At 46.0% G+C, this 20983-nt stretch overlaps 1 protein-coding gene across 1 annotated transcript in view; it reads right to left on the bottom strand.

Annotated features, from left to right (window-relative positions):
• The window catches only part of LOC118379859 (microtubule cross-linking factor 1), a 184785-nt gene that overhangs the window by 143809 nt on the left and 19993 nt on the right, over positions 1 to 20983 (bottom strand). The window contains exon 3 of the mRNA XM_052464310.1: positions 20471 to 20629. Within this exon, the coding sequence (XP_052320270.1) occupies positions 20471 to 20629 (159 nt within the window). The remainder of the gene's footprint in view (positions 1 to 20470; positions 20630 to 20983) is intronic.

Raw genomic sequence — 20983 nt, 5'->3', positions numbered from 1 at the left:
CTCACTCTACACCTCCTATCTGTCTCCCTCATCCCATCCTCACTCTACACCTCCTATCCGTCTCCCTCATCCCATCATCTCTACACCTCCTATCTGTCTCCCTCATCCCATCATCTCTACACCTCCTATCTGTCTGTCTCAACCTCACTCTACACCTCCTATCTGTCTTTCTCATCCCATCCTCACCTCCTATCTGTCTCCCTCATCCCAACCTCACTCTACACCTCCTATCTGTCTCCCTCATCCCATCCTCACTCTACACCTCCTATATCTGTCTCCCTCATCCCAACCTCACTCTACACCTCCTATCTGTCTCCCTCATCCCATCCTCACTCTACACCTCCTATCTGTCTCCCTCATCCCATCATCTCTACACCTCCTATCTGTCTGTCTCAACCCATCATCTCTACACCTCCTATCTGTCTCCCTCCCATCCCATCCTCACTCTCCCTCACCCACCTCCTATCTGTCTCTCCCATCATCCCATCATCTCTACCCACCTCCTATCCTATCTGTCTCATCCCATCATCTACACCTATCACCCATCCTATCTCCTATCTGTCTCCCCATCATCCCATCCTCCCTCATCCCATCTACACCTCCTATCTGTCTCCCTCATCCCATCCTCACTCTACACCTCCTATCTGTCTCCCTCCCATCCCATCATCTCTACCCACATCTCCTATCTGTCTCCCTCATCCCATCCTCACTCTACACCTCCTATCTGTCTCCCTCATCCCATCATCTCTACTCTATCACCTCATCAATCTGTCTCCTCCCTCATCCCATCCTCACTCTACACCTCCTATCTGTCTCCCTCATCCCATCCTCTACTCTACACCTCCTATCTGTCTCACCCATCATCCCCTCCTATCCTCCCTCATCCCATCTACACACCTCCTATCTGTCTCCCTCTCATCCCATCATCTCTACACCCATCCTATCTGTCTCCCTCCCATCCCATCCTCTGTCTACTCCCATCCTCACACCTCCTATCTGTCTCCCTCATCCCATCATCTCTACACCTCCTATCTGTCTCCCTCATCCCATCCTCACTCTACACCTCCTATCTGTCTCCCTCATCCCATCCTCACTCTACACCTCCTATCTGTCTGTCTCATCCTCACTCTACACCTCCTATCTGTCTGTCTCATCCTCACTCTACACCTCCTATCTGTCTCCCTCATCCCATCCTCACTCTACACCTCCTATCTGTCTCCCTCATCCCATCATCTCTACACCTCCTATCTGTCTCCCTCATCCCATCCTCACTCTACACCTCCTATCTGTCTCCCTCATCCCATCCTCACTCTACACCTCCTATCTGTCTGTCTCATCCTCACTCTACACCTCCTATCTGTCTGTCTCATCCTCACTCTACACCTCCTATCTGTCTGTCTCATCCTCACTCTACACCTCCTATCTGTCTCCCTCATCCCATCATCTCTACACCTATCTGTCTCCCTCATCCCATCCTCACTCTACACCTCCTATCTGTCTCCCTCATCCCATCCTCACTCTACACCTCCTATCCGTCTCCCTCATCCCATCCTCACTCTACACCTCCTATCTGTCTGTTTCATCCCGTCCTCAGTTGGAAAAGCATTCCAGGTGAAGCTGGTTGAGAGAATGCCAAGATTGTGCAAAGCAAAGGGTGGCTATTTTGAAGAATCTAAAATAGAAAATATATTTTGAATTGTTTAACACTTTTTTGGTTACTACATGATTCCATATGTGTTATTTCATAGTGTTGATGTCTTCACAATGTATAAAATAGTAAAAATAAAGAAAAACCCTTGAGTGATTAGGTGTGTCCGAACTTTTCACAGGTACTGTATATAAACACATTTTTGTTTGTTTTGCTTTTGTGTAACGAATATTTGACTTTAGACGGGACGGCCGGGCATTCGTGCGGTTGTTTTCATTTCTGCCGTAACATGGACTCTTAACAACGTGATGATACTTTGTTGCTCCTTGCTGAAACAAGCAAACGAGTCTGGCAATGCCACCCACAATGCAACAGCAGCACACATAGGAATAGAACAGGCTTGGAACCTTCTAACCCTGGCAATTTCAGTGGTAAACTCAGGGGTACACTCGTAAATATCTTCCTGGTATTGTGATGCAATAATTTCCATGGTAATGTAGAATATTCATTTCAATTATGCTAATTATGCTAAAAGGGGACAGCCATTCTATTTCTCAGGAGTCAAGAGCAGAGCAGAAAATATGCACCAAAACAAAACTAGTAAAATAATAATAAATATATATATTTCTATTCAAAACGGCTATAACGGCGGCTGAGGTCATTTGGCTGGCCAATTATCATCCAAAACAGTCATCCAAAAATACCGTCACAGACCTACCCATCTCTCTCTGTATTACAGCCTAGGGATCAGAGGTCATCAACTAGATTCAGCCGCGGGACGATTGTTTCTTGAGCGGATGGTCGAGGGACCGGAACGCAATTACAAATCATTTGCCAAATTGACCGCAAGAAGACTAAAACAGATATAATGTTTGACAAAAAAAAAATTAAAAATTAAAATCTTGCTACATTTCTATACGATCACGTGTCTATTATGTATGTTGTTATTATGTATTATTATTATCTATTATGTGTATGAATAATTAGGAACAGATTTGTTCAATTAAAATCACCTGGAGATCATCTCCTGGTCGTTTTCTTTTTTTCATCCCATGAGAGAGAGTAAAGCCTTTTATGCCTCTCTGTGTCCTCTCATCTCCTGGTCGTTTTCTTTTTTTCATCCCATGAGAGAGAGTAAAGCCTTTTATGCCTCTCTGTGTCCTCTCATCTCCTGGTCGTTTTCTTTTTTCATCCCATGAGAGAGAGTAAAGCCTTTTATGCCTCTCTGTGTCCTCTCATCTCCCGGTCATTTTCTTTTTTTTCATCCCATGAGAGAGAGTAAAGCCTTTATGCCTCTCTGTGTCCTCTCATCTCCTGGTCGTTTTCTTTTTTTTACATCCCATGAACACCATTTTTTTAATTTTTTTATTTTTGCCTCAGAATCTGTGTCCAACCGTGGGCCATTTGGGGAACTCCTGGCTAGCTTTCCATTTTTTCATCCCATGAGAGATTTGAGGGAAGCCTTTTATGCCTTCTGTGTCCTCTCATCTCCTGGTCGAACCTTTTTCATCCCATGAGGAACCCTAAAGCCATTTGGGCCTCTCTGTGTCCTCTCATTTGGGGAACCCTGGCTCGTTTTCTTTTTTACAGTCTTCTATGTGGGGAACCCATTTTTTTGACATTTTTTATTTTTGGATCAGAATACTTGGGGTGCCAAATAAAACCAACCGTGGGCCATTTGGGGAACCCTGGCTAGCTGCCATTTGGGGAACCCTGGCTAGCTGCCATTTGGGGAACCCTGGCTAGCTGCCATTTGGGGAACCCTGGCTAGCTGACATTTGGGGAACCCTGGCTAGCTGACATTTGGGGAACCCTGGCTAGCTGACATTTGGGGAACCCTGGCTAGCTGCCATTTGGGGAACCCTGGCTAGCTGCCATTTGGGGAACCCTGGCTAGCTGACATTTGGGGAACCCTGGCTAGCTGACATTTGGGGAACCCTGGCTGGCTGCCATTTGGGGAACCCTGGCTAGCTGCCATTTGGGGATCCCTGGCTAGCTGACATTTGGGGATCCCTGGCTAGCTGCCATTTGGGGATCCCTGGCTAGCTGACATTTGGGGAACCCTGGCTAGCTGACATTTGGGGAACCCTGGCTAGCTGACATTTGGGGAACCCTGGCTAGCTGACATTTGGGGAACCCTGGCTAGCTGACATTTGGGGAACCCTGGCTAGCTGACATTTGGGGAACCCTGGCTAGCTGCCATTTGGGGATCCCTGGCTAGCTGCCATTTGGGGAACCCTGGCTAGCTGCCATTTGGGGAACCCTGGCTAGCTGCCATTTGGGGAACCCTGGCTAGCTGCCATTTGGGGAACCCTGGCTAGCTGCCATTTGGGGAACCCTGGCTAGCTGACATTTGGGGAACCCTGGCTAGCTGCCATTTGGGGAACCCTGGCTAGCTGCCATTTGGGGAACCCTGGCTAGCTGCCATTTGGGGAACCCTGGCTAGCTGCCATTTGGGGAACCCTGGCTAGCTGCCATTTGGGGAACCCTGGCTAGCTGCCATTTGGGGAACCCTGGCTAGCTGCCATTTGGGGAACCCTGGCTAGCTGCCATTTGGGGAACCCTGGCGAGCTGCCATTTGGGGAACCCTGGCTCGCTGCCATTTGGGGAACCCTGGCTAGCTGCCATTTGGGGAACCCTGGCTAGCTGCCATTTGGGGAACCCTGGCTAGCTGCCATTTGGGGAACCCTGGCTAGCTGCCATTTGGGGAACCCTGGCTAGCTGCCATTTGGGGATCCCTGGCTTTGATTAACCCCACTAGGGGCCAGAGAGCTCTGGAAAAGTCAACAAAGTCAAACAATGTCAAATAAATATTTAGTCTACACCTGATAGTTGCTGCATCAGCAAAAGACAAGGTGGAGGTGTGGCGTACTGAGGTCAGATATCAGGTGCTTAGGATCCGGATAAGTTCTTAACTTCTTTAAAAAGATGACCGGCAAAGGTTACCCTGTTTTTGCCAAACCTTTCTTTATTACAACAGCTAAATACGTCATTAAATGACCATACTAACACAAAGACATAATAAAAGACAACCCACCCAACTCCCTGACCATACTAACACAAAGACATAATAAAAGACAACCCACCCAACTCCCTGACCATACTAAAACAAAGACATAATAAAAGACAACCCACCCAACTCACACCCTGACCATACTAAAACAAAGACATAATAAAAGACAACCCACCCAACTCACACCCTGACCATACTAAAACAAAGACATAATAAAAGACAACCCACCCAACTCACGCCCTGACCATACTAAAACAAAGACATAATAAAAGACAACCCACCCAACTCCCACCCTGACCATACTAAAACAAAGACATAATAAAAGACAACCCACCCAACTCACACCCTGACCATACTAAAACAAAGACATAATAAAAGACAACCCACCCAACTCACGCCCTGACCATACTAAAACAAAGACATAATAAAAGACAACCCACCCAACTCACGCCCTGACCATACTAACACAAAGACATAATAAAAGACAACCCACCCAACTCACGCCCTGACCATACTAAAACAAAGACATAATAAAAGACAACCCACCCAACTCCCTGACCATACTAAAACAAAGACATAATAAAAGACAACCCACCCAACTCCCTGACCATACTAAAACAAAGACATAATAAAAGACAACCCACCCAACTCACGCCTGACCATACTAAAACAAATAATAAAAGACAACCCACCCAACTCACGCCCCCACCCAACTGACCATACTAACACAAAGACATAATAAAAGACAACCCACCCAACTCACACCCTGACCATACTAAAACAAAGACATAATAACAGACAACCCACCCAACTCCCTGACCATACTAAAACAAAGACATAATAAAAGACAACCCACCCAACTCCCTGACCATACTAAAACAAAGACATAATAAAAGACAACCCACCCAACTCCCTGACCATACTAAAACAAAGACATAATAAAAGAACTAAAGTCAGAACGTGACATATGGTAACGTTCAGAAATAGCTGAATTATTTTCATTTGGTAGTTAGCCACGTTTTGGTTAGCTAGTTAGCTTGCTGGCTGCCGCAACAATGGCTGCATCCAGTGTAGCTAGCTAGATAGCAATTATTTCCCAATAAGTAAACTAAACTGTATTAGCTAGGTAACTAGCTAGCTTACAGTCATTATTCATGTGTTGTGTTCCTTGCAGTAAGCCATGAACACACCTGAACATGCCAAACATCCATCTGGGAGACAGATGACACCAAATAAGAGTTTTTTTTTTTTTTGGTAAAGCACACACCATCTCTGTGTTTACAGAAAACAAAATATAAGCTTTCAAAGAACAGGACACCTTCCCTACAGTCAAACATGGAGGAGGGTTCAGTGATGTTTTGGGCTTGCTTTGCTGCCTCTGGCACTGAGTGCCATGACATCATGAAATAAGGAGAATACCAAAGCATGTGTACGATGCTGAATGGGCGGGGCTAAGGCTTAAGAGGGTGTGAACGATGCTGAATGGGTGGGGCTAAGGCTTAAGAGGGTGTCAACGATGCTGAATGGGTGGGGCTAAGGCTTAAGAGGGTGTGAACGATGCTGAATGGGTGGGGCTAAGGCTTAAGAGGGTGTGAACGATGCTGAATGGGTGGGGCTAAGGCTTAAGAGGATGTGAACGATGCTGAATGGGTGGGGCTAAGGCTTAAGAGGGTGTGAACTATGCTGAATGGGTGGGGCTAAGGCTTAAGAGGATGTGAACGATGCTGAATGGGTGGGGCTAAGGCTTAAGAGGATGTGAACGATGCTGAATGGGTGGGGCTAAGGCTTAAGAGGGTGTGAACTATGCTGAATGGGTGGGGCTAAGGCTTAAGAGGGTGTGAACGATGCTGAATGGGTGGGGCTAAGGCTTAAGAGGGTGTGAACTATGCTGAATGGGTGGGGCTAAGGCTTAAGAGGGTGTGAACGATGCTGAATGGGTGGGGCTAAGGCTTAAGAGGATGTGAACGATGCTGAATGGGTGGGGCTAAGGCTTAAGAGGGTGTGAATGATGCTGAATGGGTGGGGCTAAGGCTTAAGAGGGTTTGAACGATGCTGAATGGGTGGGGCTAAAGCTTAAGAGGGTGTGAATGATGCTGAATGGGTGGGGCTAAGGCTTAAGAGGATGTGTACGATGCTGAATGGGTGGGGCTAAGGCTTAAGAGGGTGTGAATGATGCTGAATGATATAATAAAAGGTGGGGCTAAGGCTTAAGAGGATGTGTAATAAAAGACAACCCACCCAACTCGATGCTGAATGGGTGGGGCTAAGGCTTAGGAGGATGTGAACGATGCTGAATGGGTGGGGCTAAGGCTTAAGAGGGTGTGAACTATGCTGAATGGGTGGGGCTAAGGCTTAAGAGGGTGTGAACTATGCTGAATGGGTGGGGCTAAGGCTTAAGAGGGTGTGAACTATGCTGAATGGGTGGGGCTAAGGCTTAAGAGGGTGTGTACGATGCTGAATGGGTGGGGCTAAGGCTTAAGAGGATGTGAACGATGCTGAATGGGTGGGGCTAAGGCTTAAGAGGGTGTGAATGATGCTGAATGGGTGGGGCTAAGGCTTAAGAGGGTTTGAACGATGCTGAATGGGTGGGGCTAAAGCTTAAGAGGGTGTGAACGATGCTGAATGGGTGGGGCTAAGGCTTAAGAGGATGTGAACGATGCTGAATGGGTGGGGCTAAGGCTTAAGAGGGTGTGAATGATGCTGAATGGGTGGGGCTAAGGCTTAAGAGGATGTGAACGATGCTGAATGGGTGGGGCTAAGGCTTAAGAGGGTGTGAACGATGCTGAATGGGTGGGGCTAAGGCTTAAGAGGATGTGAACGATGCTGAATGGGTGGGGCTAAGGCTTAAGAGGATGTGAACGATGCTGAATGGGCGGGGCTAAGGCTTAAGAGGGTGTGAACGATGCTGAATGGGTGGGGCTAAGGCTTAAGAGGGTGTGAACGATGCTGAATGGGTGGGGCTAAGGCTTAAGAGGGTGTGAACGATGCTGAATGGGTGGGGCTAAAGCTTAAGAGGATGTGTACGATGCTGAATGGGTGGGGCTAAGGCTTAAGAGGGTGTGAACTATGCTGAATGGGTGGGGCTAAGGCTTAAGAGGATGTGAACTATGCTGAATGGGTGGGGCTAAGGCTTCAGAGGATGTGAACTATGCTGAATGGGTGGGGCTAAGGCTTAAGAGGATGTGAACTATGCTGAATGGGTGGGGCTAAGGCTTAAGAGGATGTGAACTATGCTGAATGGGTGGGGCTAAGGCTTAAGAGGATGTGAACTATGCTGAATGGGTGGGGCTAAGGCTTAAGAGGGTTTGAACGATGCTGAATGGGTGGGGCTAAGGCTTAAGAGGATGTGTACGATGCTGAATGGGTGGGGCTAAGGCTTAAGAGGATGTGTACGATGCTGAATGGGTGGGGCTAAGGCTTAAGAGGATGTGAACAATGCTGAATGGGCGGGGCTAAGGCTTAAGAGGATGTGAACGATGCTGAATGGGCGGGGCTAAGGCTTAAGAGGGTGTGAACGATGCTGAATGGGTGGGGCTAAGGCTTAAGAGGGTGTGAACAATGCTGAATGGGTGGGGCTAAGGCTTAAGAGGGTGTGAACTATGCTGAATGGGTGGGGCTAAAGCTTAAGAGGATGTGTACGATGCTGAATGGGTGGGGCTAAGGCTTAAGAGGGTGTGAACTAAGGCTTATGCTGAATGGGTGGGGCTAAGGCTTAAGAGGATGTGAACTATGCTGAATGGGTGGGGCTAAGGATGTGAACTTAAGAGGCTTATGTGAACTATGCTGAATGGGTGGGGCTAAGGCTTAAGAGGATGTGAACTATGCTGAATGGGTGGGGCTAAGGCTTAAGAGGATGTGAACGATGCTGAATGGGTGGGGCTAAGGCTTAAGAGGGTGTGAACGATGCTGAATGGGTGGGGCTAAGGCTTAAGAGGATGTGAACTATGCTGAATGGGTGGGGCTAAGGCTTAAGAGGATGTGAACGATGCTGAATGGGTGGGGCTAAGGCTTAAGAGGATGTGAACGATGCTGAATGGGTGGGGCTAAGGCTTAAGAGGATGTGAACGATGCTGAATGGGTGGGGCTAAGGCTTAAGAGGATGTGAACTATGCTGAATGGGTGGGGCTAAGGCTTAAGAGGATGTGAACTATGCTGAATGGGTGGGGCTAAGGCTTAAGAGGATGTGAACTATGCTGAATGGGTGGGGCTAAGGCTTAAGAGGGTGTGAACGATGCTGAATGGGTGGGGCTAAGGCTTAAGAGGATGTGAACGATGCTGAATGGGTGGGGCTAAGGCTTAAGAGGGTGTGAACAATGCTGAATGGGTGGGGCTAAGGCTTAAGAGGGTGTGAACTATGCTGAATGGGTGGGGCTAAAGCTTAAGAGGATGTGTACGATGCTGAATGGGTGGGGCTAAGGCTTAAGAGGGTGTGAACTATGCTGAATGGGTGGGGCTAAGGCTTAAGAGGATGTGAACTATGCTGAATGGGTGGGGCTAAGGCTTCAGAGGATGTGAACTATGCTGAATGGGTGGGGCTAAGGCTTAAGAGGATGTGAACTATGCTGAATGGGTGGGGCTAAGGCTTAAGAGGATGTGAACGATGCTGAATGGGTGGGGCTAAGGCTTAAGAGGATGTGAACTATGCTGAATGGGTGGGGCTAAGGCTTAAGAGGGTGTGAACGATGCTGAATGGGTGGGGCTAAGGCTTAAGAGGTTGTGAACTATGCTGAATGGGTGGGGCTAAGGCTTAAGAGGTTGTGAACTATGCTGAATGGGTGGGGCTAAGGCTTAAGAGGGTTTGAACGATGCTGAATGGGTGGGGCTAAGGCTTAAGAGGATGTGAACTATGCTGAATGGGTGGGGCTAAGGCTTAAGAGGGTGTGAACGATGCTGAATGGGTGGGGCTAAGGCTTAAGAGGATGTGAACGATGCTGAATGGGTGGGGCTAAGGCTTAAGAGGATGTGAACGATGCTGAATGGGCGGGGCTAAGGCTTAAGAGGGTGTGAACGATGCTGAATGGGTGGGGCTAAGGCTTAAGAGGATGTGAACGATGCTGAATGGGCGGGGCTAAGGCTTAAGAGGGTGTGAACGATGCTGAATGGGTGGGGCTAAGGCTTAAGAGGATGTGAACGATGCTGAATGGGTGGGGCTAAGGCTTAAGAGGGTGTGAACGATGCTGAATGGGTGGGGCTAAGGCTTAAGAGGATGTGAACGATGCTGAATGGGTGGGGCTAAGGCTTAAGAGGGTGTGAACTATGCTGAATGGGTGGGGCTAAGGCTTAAGAGGATGTGAACTATGCTGAATGGGTGCAGACAGAAGACAAGATCTGTGTTCACACTATCTGCACTAAACTGTACTATTTGCAACTAGTATATAGTATGAACTAGTATATAGTATGAACTAGTATATAGTATGAACTAGTATATAGTATGAACTAGTATATAGTATGAACTAGTATATAGAACCAGTATATAGAACTAGTATATAGTATGAACTAGTATATAGAACTAGTATATAGAACTAGTATATAGAACTAGTATATAGTATGAACTAGTATATAGAACCAGTATATAGAACCAGTATATAGAACTAGTATATAGAACTAGTATATAGAACTAGTATATAGTATGAACTAGTATATAGACCTAGTATATAGAACCAGTATATAGAACTAGTATATAGAACTAGTATATAGTATGAACTAGTATATAGAACCAGTATATAGAACTAGTATATAGTATGAACTAGTATATAGAACTAGTATATAGAACTAGTATATAGAACTAGTATATAGTATGAACTAGTATATAGAACCAGTATATAGAACCAGTATATAGAACCAGTATATAGAACTAGTATATAGAACTAGTATATAGAACTAGTATATAGAACTAGTATATAGAACTAGTATATAGTATGAACGAGTATATAGTATGAACTAGTATATAGTATGAACTAGTATATAGTATGAACTAGTATATAGAACCAGTATATAGAACTAGTATATAGTATGAACTAGTATATAGAACTAGTATATAGAACTAGTATATAGAACTAGTATATAGAACTAGTATATAGTATGAACTAGTATATAGAACTAGTATATAGAACTAGTATATAGTATGAACGAGTATATAGTATGAACTAGTATATAGTATGAACTAGTATATAGTATGAACTAGTATATAGAACCAGTATATAGAACTAGTATATAGTATGAACTAGTATATAGAACTAGTATATAGAACTAGTATATAGAACTAGTATATAGTATGAACTAGTATATAGAACCAGTATATAGAACCAGTATATAGAACTAGTATATAGAACTAGTATATAGTATGAACTAGTATATAGACCTAGTATATAGAACCAGTATATAGAACTAGTATATAGAACTAGTATATAGTATGAACTAGTATATAGAACCAGTATATAGAACTAGTATATAGTATGAACTAGTATATAGAACTAGTATATAGAACTAGTATATAGAACTAGTATATAGTATGAACTAGTATATAGAACCAGTATATAGAACCAGTATATAGAACTAGTATATAGAACTAGTATATAGAACTAGTATATAGTATGAACTAGTATATAGACCTAGTATATAGAACCAGTATATAGAACTAGTATATAGAACTAGTATATAGTATGAACTAGTATATAGTATGAACTAGTATATAGAACTTGTATATAGAACTAGTATATAGAACTAGTATATAGAACTAGTATATAGAACCAGTATATAGAACTAGTATATAGAACTAGTATATAGTATGAACTTGTATATAGAACTAGTATATAGAACTAGTATATATAACCAGTATATAGAACCAGTATATAGAACTAGTATATAGAACTAGTATATAGAACTAGTATGTAGAACCAGTATATAGTATGAACTAGAATATAGTATGAACTAGTATATAGGACTAGTATAGAGAATTAGTATATAGAACTAGTATATAGTATGAACTAGTATATAGAACCAGTATATAGAACTAGTATATAGAACTAGTATATAGTATGAACTAGTATATAGAACCAGTATATAGAACTAGTATATAGAACTAGTATATAGAACTAGTATATAGAACTAGTATGTAGAACCAGTATATAGTATGAACTAGAATATAGTATGAACTAGTATATAGGACTAGTATAGAGAATTAGTATATAGAACTAGTATATAGTATGAACTAGTATATAGAACCAGTATATAGAACTAGTATATAGAACTAGTATATAGTATGAACTAGTATATAGAACCAGTATATAGAACCAGTATATAGAAATAGTATATAGAAATAGTATATAGTATGAACTAGTATATACTGTAATTCTTAACTTAGCTAAGTGGTATAGTCGTTGTGCGTTCTCAATGGTCATTGTTCATTCGCTCTGGCTATCTACTCTGATTTCACTCTCGTCTGAGTGCGCCAGAGCGCAGAATAACTGATGAATTTACAAAACGCTCAACACCCGTCGAATATGGCCGGTGTCGGTAACCGTTGGCAAAAAAAAATGCGTAATTAAATTGTTGCCAGCAGCACAGTTACAGTCACCAACGCTCTGGATAACACGAAAACAGCCTAACCAGCTCTGCTAGGGGGAGTAAAATGGTCAGAGTGAGGTGTTCTCTCATTTGTGTCTGGAAGTAGCTAGCAAGCTAACCAACGTTAGACAGTTAGCTTGGGTGCTTGACTGAGGTCAGAACACTCGGATCAACCCACTTGTCGGCCAGAGCGTCCACTGTGCGGTCTGAATGCTCAGAAGTGCATTTTTTTAACGAACGCCCAGAGCGCACTCCAGATGGAATTTACAAACACATCCGAAGTCGTAAAATGTCTAGCTCGCAATTTCTATGCTAACAAGCTAGCAAGACGTTGCACAGCAACAGCATCAATTTCCGGAAGACAGGCAAAGCGCTAGTACACTCAACTGAAAGGATACAGTTTGTTTACAGTACACTAAAATGAACTAAATGAACGAAATACTCACTAAGTATGTGGTATACAGAATGTTAGTACGGGTATTCGGACACAGCTAAGCTCTCCAGTAGGTGTACTAAAACATTCAAGGGCCATTTTCTCAAAAGTGGGGATACAAGTTTAGCAACTTTCAAAGAATAAATTACTTTCCCATTGTTCCTCAGCTGCAGTCGATTATATAACATTTTCGAGTCTCTACTTGTATCCAATGTAAAATAAAAAAATATATAATAAAGATAAATAAAAAATTAGCTACATAAAAAATGTTTTGAGGTAGTGGGTCACAAATGTTGTTGCGGCTTCTTTAATGAAGCCTAAATTACCATTATTATTATTATTATTAAGTGTTATGGGTTTTTTTTTTTTTTGTGGAGATCTTTGCCTGTCACCATTAACACAACATGTTATCAGTAGATCAACAATGTCAAATAGTGTCATTAATAAATGGTAAGTTCATAAAAAGGTAGAGACGTCCTGGGCTTAGGAACCTGACATGGATCAACTGATGTGACAATAGCACAGCTGAGAGAACTCAAACAGGGCCGCTATCTGTATAGATTTCCATTGAAGCTCCATACAGTGTGTGGCTCGACCATATTGCCTGCCCTGCCTGTTTAGCAGCAGCCTTATCTCTCTCTGCTCCCAGACAGATTTGTACCCATCATTCTGTCATTGTCCATTAGCCTTTTAAAGCTGACACTGACATACACACTGCAGGCAGACCCTCAAACACACACCTAATGCACAGACAACAGCATGCTGTACGCACACGCACGCAGGCACAAACACACACCACCCAGAATAGCTGCTTCTCATCTCATTATACCCAGAATGCATCACCTCTGAGCAAACAGGCCACAGACGCTGATCAATCAGACCTTTTCACTGAACAGAATCTGTGTGACCGTTTTAACTTCTACCTTATTATGATCCTCCTCTTCCTCCTCATCTTCATCACCACCACCATCATCTTCCCCCTACCTCTTTGTCCAGTTCATTGTGTTGGGCAGGGATCCCCAACTGTCGGCCCGAGGGCCGAATTTGGCCCAGGGTGTAGTTTTATTAGGCCAGGGTGTAGTTTTATCAGGCCAGGGTGTAGTTTTATCAGGCCAGGGTGTAGTTTTATTAGGCCAGGGTGTAGTTTTATCAGGCCAGGTGTAGTTTTATTTAGCCAGGGTGTAGTTTTATTAGGCCAGGGTGTAGTTTTATTAGGCCAGGGTGTAGTTTTATTAGGCCAGGGTGTAGTTTTATTAGGCCAGGGTGTAGTTTTATCAGGCCAGGGTGTAGTTTTATTAGGCCAGGGTGTAGTTTTATTAGGCCAGGGTGTAGTTTTATTAGGCCAGGGTGTAGTTTTATTTAGCCAGGGTGTAGTTTTATCAGGCCAGGTTGTAGTTTTATTAGGCCAGGGTGTAGTTTTATTAGGCCAGGGTGTAGTTTTATTTAGCCAGGGTGTAGTTTTATCAGGCCAGGGTGTAGTTTTATCAGGCCAGGGTGTAGTTTTATTAGGCCAGGGTGTAGTTTTGTTAGGCCAGGGTGTAGTTTTATTAGGCCAGGGTGTAGTTTTATTAGGCCAGGGTGTAGTTTTATCAGGCCAGGTTGTAGTTTTATTAGGCCAGGGTGTAGTTTTATTTAGCCAGGTTGTAGTTTTATTAGGCCAGGTTGTAGTTTTATTAGGCCAGGTTGTAGTTTTATTAGGCCAGGGTGTAGTTTTATTTAGCCAGGGTGTAGTTTTATCAGGCCAGGTTGTAGTTTTATTAGGCCAGGGTGTAGTTTTATTAGGCCAGGTTGTAGTTTTATTAGGCCAGGTTGTAGTTTTATTAGGCCAGGTTGTTGTTTTATTAGGCCAGGGTGTAGTTTTATTAGGCCAGGTTGTAGTTTTATTAGGCCAGGTTGTAGTTTTATTAGGCCAGGTTGTAGTTTTATTAGGCCAGGTTGTAGTTTTATTTAGCCAGGGTGTAGTTTTATTTAGCCAGGGTGTAGTTTTATTAGGCCAGGGTGTAGTTTTATTTAGCCAGGGTGTAGTTTTATTAGGCCAGGTTGTAGTTTTATTAGGCCAGGGTGTAGTTTTATTTAGCCAGGGTGTAGTTTTATCAGGCCACGGTGTAGTTTTATTTAGTCAGGGTGTAGTTTTATTAGGCCAGGGTGTAGTTTTATTTAGCCAGGGTGTAGTTTATCAGGCCAGGGTGTAGTTTATCAGGCCAGGGTGTAGTTTTATCAGGCCAGGGTGTAGTTTATCAGGCCAGGGTGTAGTTTATCAGGCCAGGGTGTAGTTTATTAGGCCAGGGTGTAGTTTTATTAGGCCAGGGTGTAGTTTATCAGGCCAGGGTGTAGTTTATCAGGCCAGGGTGTAGTTTTATCAGGCCAGGGTGTAGTTTTATCAGGCCAGGGTGTAGTTTTATCAGGCCAGGGTGTAGTTTTATTAGGCCAGTTTGATTAGGCCAGGTTGTAGTTTATCAGGCCAGGGTGTAGTTTATCAGGCCAGGGTGTAGTTTTATTAGGCCAGGGTGTAGTTTTATTAGGCCAGGGTGTAGTTTTATCAGGCCAGGGTGTAGTTTTATTAGGCCAGGGTGTAGTTTTATTAGGCCAGGGTGTAGTTTTATTAGGCCAGGGTGTAGTTTTATTAGGCCAGGGTGTAGTTTTATTAGGCCAGGGTGTAGTTTTATTAGGCCAGGGTGTAGTTTTATTAGGCCAGGGTGTAGTTTTATTAGGCCAGGGTGTAGTTTTATTAGGCCAGGGTGTAGTTTTATCAGGCCAGGGTGTAGTTTTATTTAGCCAGGGTGTAGTTTTATCAGGCCAGGGTGTAGTTTTATCAGGCCAGGGTGTAGTTTTATTAGGCCAGGGTGTAGTTTTATTAGGCCAGGGTGTAGTTTTATTAGGCCAGGGTGTAGTTTTATCAGGCCAGGTTGTAGTTTTATTAGGCCAGGGTGTAGTTTTATTTAGCCAGGTTGTAGTTTTATTAGGCCAGGTTGTAGTTTTATTAGGCCAGGTTGTAGTTTTATTAGGCCAGGGTGTAGTTTTATTTAGCCAGGGTGTAGTTTTATCAGGCCAGGTTGTAGTTTTATTAGGCCAGGGTGTAGTTTTATTAGGCCAGGTTGTAGTTTTATTAGGCCAGGTTGTAGTTTTATTAGGCCAGGTTGTAGTTTTATTAGGCCAGGTTGTAGTTTTATTAGGCCAGGGTGTAGTTTTATTAGGCCAGGTTGTAGTTTTATTAGGCCAGGTTGTAGTTTTATTAGGCCAGGTTGTAGTTTTATTAGGCCAGGTTGTAGTTTTATTTAGCCAGGGTGTAGTTTTATTTAGCCAGGGTGTAGTTTTATTAGGCCAGGGTGTAGTTTTATTTAGCCAGGGTGTAGTTTTATTAGGCCAGGTTGTAGTTTTATTAGGCCAGGGTGTAGTTTTATTTAGCCAGGGTGTAGTTTTATCAGGCCAGGGTGTAGTTTTATTTAGCCAGGGTGTAGTTTTATTAGGCCAGGGTGTAGTTTTATTTAGCCAGGGTGTAGTTTATCAGGCCAGGGTGTAGTTTATCAGGCCAGGGTGTAGTTTTATCAGGCCAGGGTGTAGTTTATCAGGCCAGGGTGTAGTTTATCAGGCCAGGGTGTCGTTTATTAGGCCAGGGTGTAGTTTTATTAGGCCAGGGTGTAGTTTATCAGGCCAGGGTGTAGTTTATCAGGCCAGGGTGTAGTTTTATCAGGCCAGGGTGTAGTTTTATCAGGCCAGGGTGTAGTTTTATTAGGCCAGGGTGTAGTTTTATCAGGCCAGGGTGTAGTTTTATCAGGCCAGGGTGTAGTTTTATTAGGCCAGTTTTATTAGGCCAGGTTGTAGTTTATCAGGCCAGGGTGTAGTTTATCAGGCCAGGGTGTAGTTTTATTAGGCCAGTTTGATTAGGCCAGGGTGTAGTTTATCAGGCCAGGGTGTAGTTTTATTAGGCCAGGGTGTAGTTTTATTAGGCCAGGTGTAGTTTTATCAGGCCAGGTGTAGTTTTATTAGGCCAGGGTGTAGTTTTATTAGGCCAGGGTGTAGTTTTATTAGGCCAGGTTGTATTAGGCCAGGCACATACATGACTAGATAAGGTCCCACAGTTGACAGTGTATGTCAGAGCAAAAACCAAGTCATGAGGTCGAAGGAATTGTCTGTAGAGCTCCGAGACAGGATTGTGTCCAGGCACAGATCTGGGGAAGGGTAACAAAACATTTATGCAGCATTGAAGGTCCCCAAGAACACAGTGGCCTTCATCATTCTTCAATGGAAGAAGTATGGAACCACCGAGACTCTTCCAAGAGCTGGCCGACCGGCCAACCTGAGCATTCGGGGGAGAAGGGCCTTGGTCAGGAAAGTGACCAAGAACCCAATGGTCACTCTGACAGAACTCCAGAGTTCCTCTGTGGAGATGGGAGAACTCTTTGGCCTGAATGCCAAGCGTCATGTCTGTGATGAAGCATGGTGGTGGCAGCATCATGCTGTGGGGATGTTTTTCGGCGGCAGGGACTGGGAGACTAGTCAGGATCGAGGGACAGGTGAAGCTTTTAACAGGACAACGACCCTAAGCACACAGCCAATACAACGTAGGAGTGGATTTGGGACAAGTCTCTCTGAAAGTCCTAGAGTAGCTCAGCCAGAACCCGGACTTGAACCCGATCGAACATCTCTGGAGAGACCTGAAAATAGCTGTGCAGTGACGCTCCCCATCCAACCTGACAGAGTTTGAGAGGATCTGTGGAGAAGAATGGGAGAAACTCCTCAAATACAGGTGTGCCAAGCTTGTCGCGTCAAAGCTGAGATCAGGTGTGCAAAGCTGTCATCAAGGCAAAAGGGTGGCTATAAAATATATTTTGATTTGTTTAACACTTTTTTGGTTACTACATAATTCCATATGTGTTAATTCATAGTTTTGATGTCTCACTATTATTCTACAATGTAGAAAATAGTAAAAAATAAAGAAAAACCCTGGAATGAGTAGGTGTGTCCAAACTTTTAACTGGTTACTCTATGTAAATGTGTAAATGTTTTTTTTTAAACTGTTTTTGCTTTGTCATTGTGGGGTATTGTGATGTCATTGTGGGTATTGTGATGTCATTGTAGGGGTATTGTGATGTCATTGTGGCGTATTGGGATGTCATTGTGGGTTATTGTGATGTCATTATAGGGGTATTGTGATGTCATTGTGGCGTATTGTAGATTGATGAGAATGTTTTATTCAGTTTAGAATAAGGCTGTGACGTAACAAAATGTGGAAAAAGGCAAGGGGTCTGAATCCTTTCCGAAATGCACTGTATGTGATCGTATACAAATGTAAGCAAGATTTTAAATGATTATGTTGTAGTCAAATATTATATCTGTTTGGGCTTCTTGCGGTCAATTTGCAGTCGACAAATGATTTGTAATTTCGTTCCGGTCCCCCAAACATCCGTTCAAGAAAAGAAATCGGCCCGCGGCTGAATCTAGTTGATGATCCCTGATCCCTAGTAAAGCCTGTTTAGATATCTCAAACTCCTCCTCCTCCTCCTCCTCCCCCTCCCCTCCTCCTCCCCCCTCCCCCTTCTCCCCTCCTCCTCCTCCTCCCCCTCCCCCTCCTCCTCCTCCTCCTCCCCCTCCTCCTCCTCCTCCTCCTCCTCCTCCTCCTTCCTCCTCCTCCTCCTCCCTCCCCCCTCCCCTCTCCTCCTCCTCCTCCTCCTCCTCCCCTCCTCCTCCTCCTCCTCCTCCTCCTCCTCCTCCCTCCCCTCCCCTCTTCTCCTCCCACCTCCTCCTCCCCCTCTTCTCCTCCTCCTCCTCCTCCTCCTCCCTCCTCCTCCTCCCCTCCTCCCCCCCTCCCTCCTCCTCCTCCCTCTCCTCCTCCCCTCCCCCCCCTCCCTCCTCCTCCTCCTCCTCCTCCCTCTTCCTCCCCCTCCCTCCCTCCTCCTCCCCCCTCCTCCCCCTCCTCCTCCTCCTCCCTCCTCCTCCTCCCTCCCTCTTCTCCCCCCCCTCCCCCTCCTCCTCCTCCTCCTCCTCCTCCTCCCCCCCCCTCCCTCCTCCTCCTCCCTCCTCCCCCTCCTCCCCCTCCTCCTCCTCCTCCTCCTCCTCCTCCTCCTCCTCCTGGTTAGAGATCCTCCTCCTCCTCCTCCCCTCCTCCCCCTCCCCCTCCCCCCCCCTCCCCCCTCCTCCCCCCTCCTCCTCCTCCTCCTCTCCTACCTCTTTGGTTCTGTCCAGTTCATTGTGTAGAGCCTGGTTAGAGATCTCCACCTCCTCCCCCTCCTCCTCCCCCCTCCCCCCCTCCCCCCCCCCTCCTCCTCCTCCTCCTCTCCTACCTCTTTGGTTCTGTCCAGTTCATTGTGTAGAGCCTGGTTAGAGATCTCCACCTCCTCCTCCTCCTCCCTCCTACCTCTTTGGTTCTGTCCAGTTCATTGTGTAGAGCCTGGTTAGAGATCTCCACCTCCTCCTCCTCCTCCTCTCCTACCTCTTTGGTTCTGTCCAGTTCATTGTGTAGAGCCTGGTTAGAGATCTCCACCTCCTCCCCTCCCCCCTCCTCCTCCTCCTCCTCCTCTCCTACCTCTTTGGTTCTGTCCAGTTCATTGTGTAGAGCCTGGTTAGAGATCTCCTCCTCCTACCCCTCCTCCCCCCTCCCTCCTCCTCCTCCTCCTCCTCCTCCTCTCCTACCTCTTTGGTTCTGTCCAGTTCATTGTGTAGAGCCTGGTTAGAGATCTCCTCCTCCTCCTCCTCCTCCCCTCCCCCCTCCTCCTCCTCCTCCTCCCCCCTCCTCCTCCTCCCCCTCCCCCTCCTACCTCTTTGGTTCTGTCCAGTTCATTGTGTAGAGCCTGGTTAGAGATCTCCACCTCCTCCCCCCTCCCCCTCCTCCCTCCCCCTCCCCCCCCCCCTCCCTCCCTCCCCCTCCTACCTCTTTGGTTCTGTCCAGTTCATTGTGTAGAGCCTGGTTAGAGATCTCCCCCCCCTCCCTCCCTCCTACCTCTTTGGTTCTGTCCAGTTCATTGTGTAGAGCCTGGTTAGAGATCTCCACCTCCTCCTCCTCCTCCTCCTCCCCTCCCCCCTCCTCCCCTCCTCCTCTCCTCTCCTACCTCTTTGGTTCTGTCCAGTTCATTGTGTAGAGCCTGGTTAGAGATCTCCACCTCCCCTCCCCTCCTCCCTCCCTCCCCTCCCCCTCCTACCTCTTTGGTTCTGTCCAGTTCATTGTGTAGAGCCTGGTTAGAGATCTCCACCTCCCCCCCCCCCCTCCCTCCCTCCCCTCCCTCCCTCCTACCTCTTTGGTTCTGTCCAGTTCATTGTGTAGAGCCTGGTTAGAGATCTCCCCCCTCCCTCCTCTCCTACCTCTTTGGTTCTGTCCAGTTCATTGTGTAGAGCCTGGTTAGAGATCTCCACCTCCTCCTCCTCCTCCTCCTCCCCCTCCCCCCCTCCTCCCCCCCTCCCTCCTCCTCCTCTCCTACCTCTTTGGTTCTGTCCAGTTCATTGTGTAGAGCCTGGTTAGAGATCTCCACCTCCCCCTCCCCCTCCCTCCCTCCCTCCCTCCCTCCTACCTCTTTGGTTCTGTCCAGTTCATTGTGTAGAGCCTGGTTAGAGATCTCCCCCTCCCCCTCCCCCCTCCTCCTCCTCCTCCTCTCCTACCTCTTTGGTTCTGTCCAGTTCATTGTGTAGAGCCTGGTTAGAGATCTCCACCTCCTCCCCCCTCCCCCCCCCTCCCCCCTCCCTCCCTCCTACCTCTTTGGTTCTGTCCAGTTCATTGTGTAGAGCCTGGTTAGAGATCTCCACCTCCTCCCTCCCTCCTCCCCCCTCCCCCCCTGGTTAGACCTCCTCCTCCCCCTCCCCCTCCCTCCCTCCCTCCTACCTCTTTGGTTCTGTCCAGTTCATTGTGTAGAGCCTGGTTAGAGATCTCCACCTCGATGATCCTCTGTCTCAGCAGCTCATTCTCATATTCAGCCCTGGTCCTCTTGTCTTCTACATTCTCCAGCTCGTTGTGCAGACGCACTGACACATCTTTGGCCACCTGCACAGGGACACAGTCACATGGGGACACAGTTACATGGGGACACAGTTACATGGGGACACAGTTACACAGGGACACAGTCACATGGGGACACAGTCACATGGGGACACAGTTACACAGGGACACAGTCACATGGGGACACAGTCACATGGGGACACAGTCACACAGGGACACAGTTACATAGGGACACAGTCACATGGGGACACAGTTACATAGGGACACAGTTACATGGGGACACAGTCACATGGGGACACAGTCACATGGGGACACAGTTACATAGGGACACAGTCACATAGAGGCACAGACACATAGGGACACAGTCACATGGGGACACAGTCACATGGGGACACAGTT

This window comes from Oncorhynchus keta, chromosome 15 (assembly GCF_023373465.1).
Source record: "Oncorhynchus keta strain PuntledgeMale-10-30-2019 chromosome 15, Oket_V2, whole genome shotgun sequence".
Taxonomy (NCBI): Eukaryota; Metazoa; Chordata; class Actinopteri; order Salmoniformes; family Salmonidae; genus Oncorhynchus; species Oncorhynchus keta.
The sequence above is the reverse complement of the archived record's forward strand: the minus strand, read 5'-3'. Positions and strand labels throughout refer to the sequence as shown.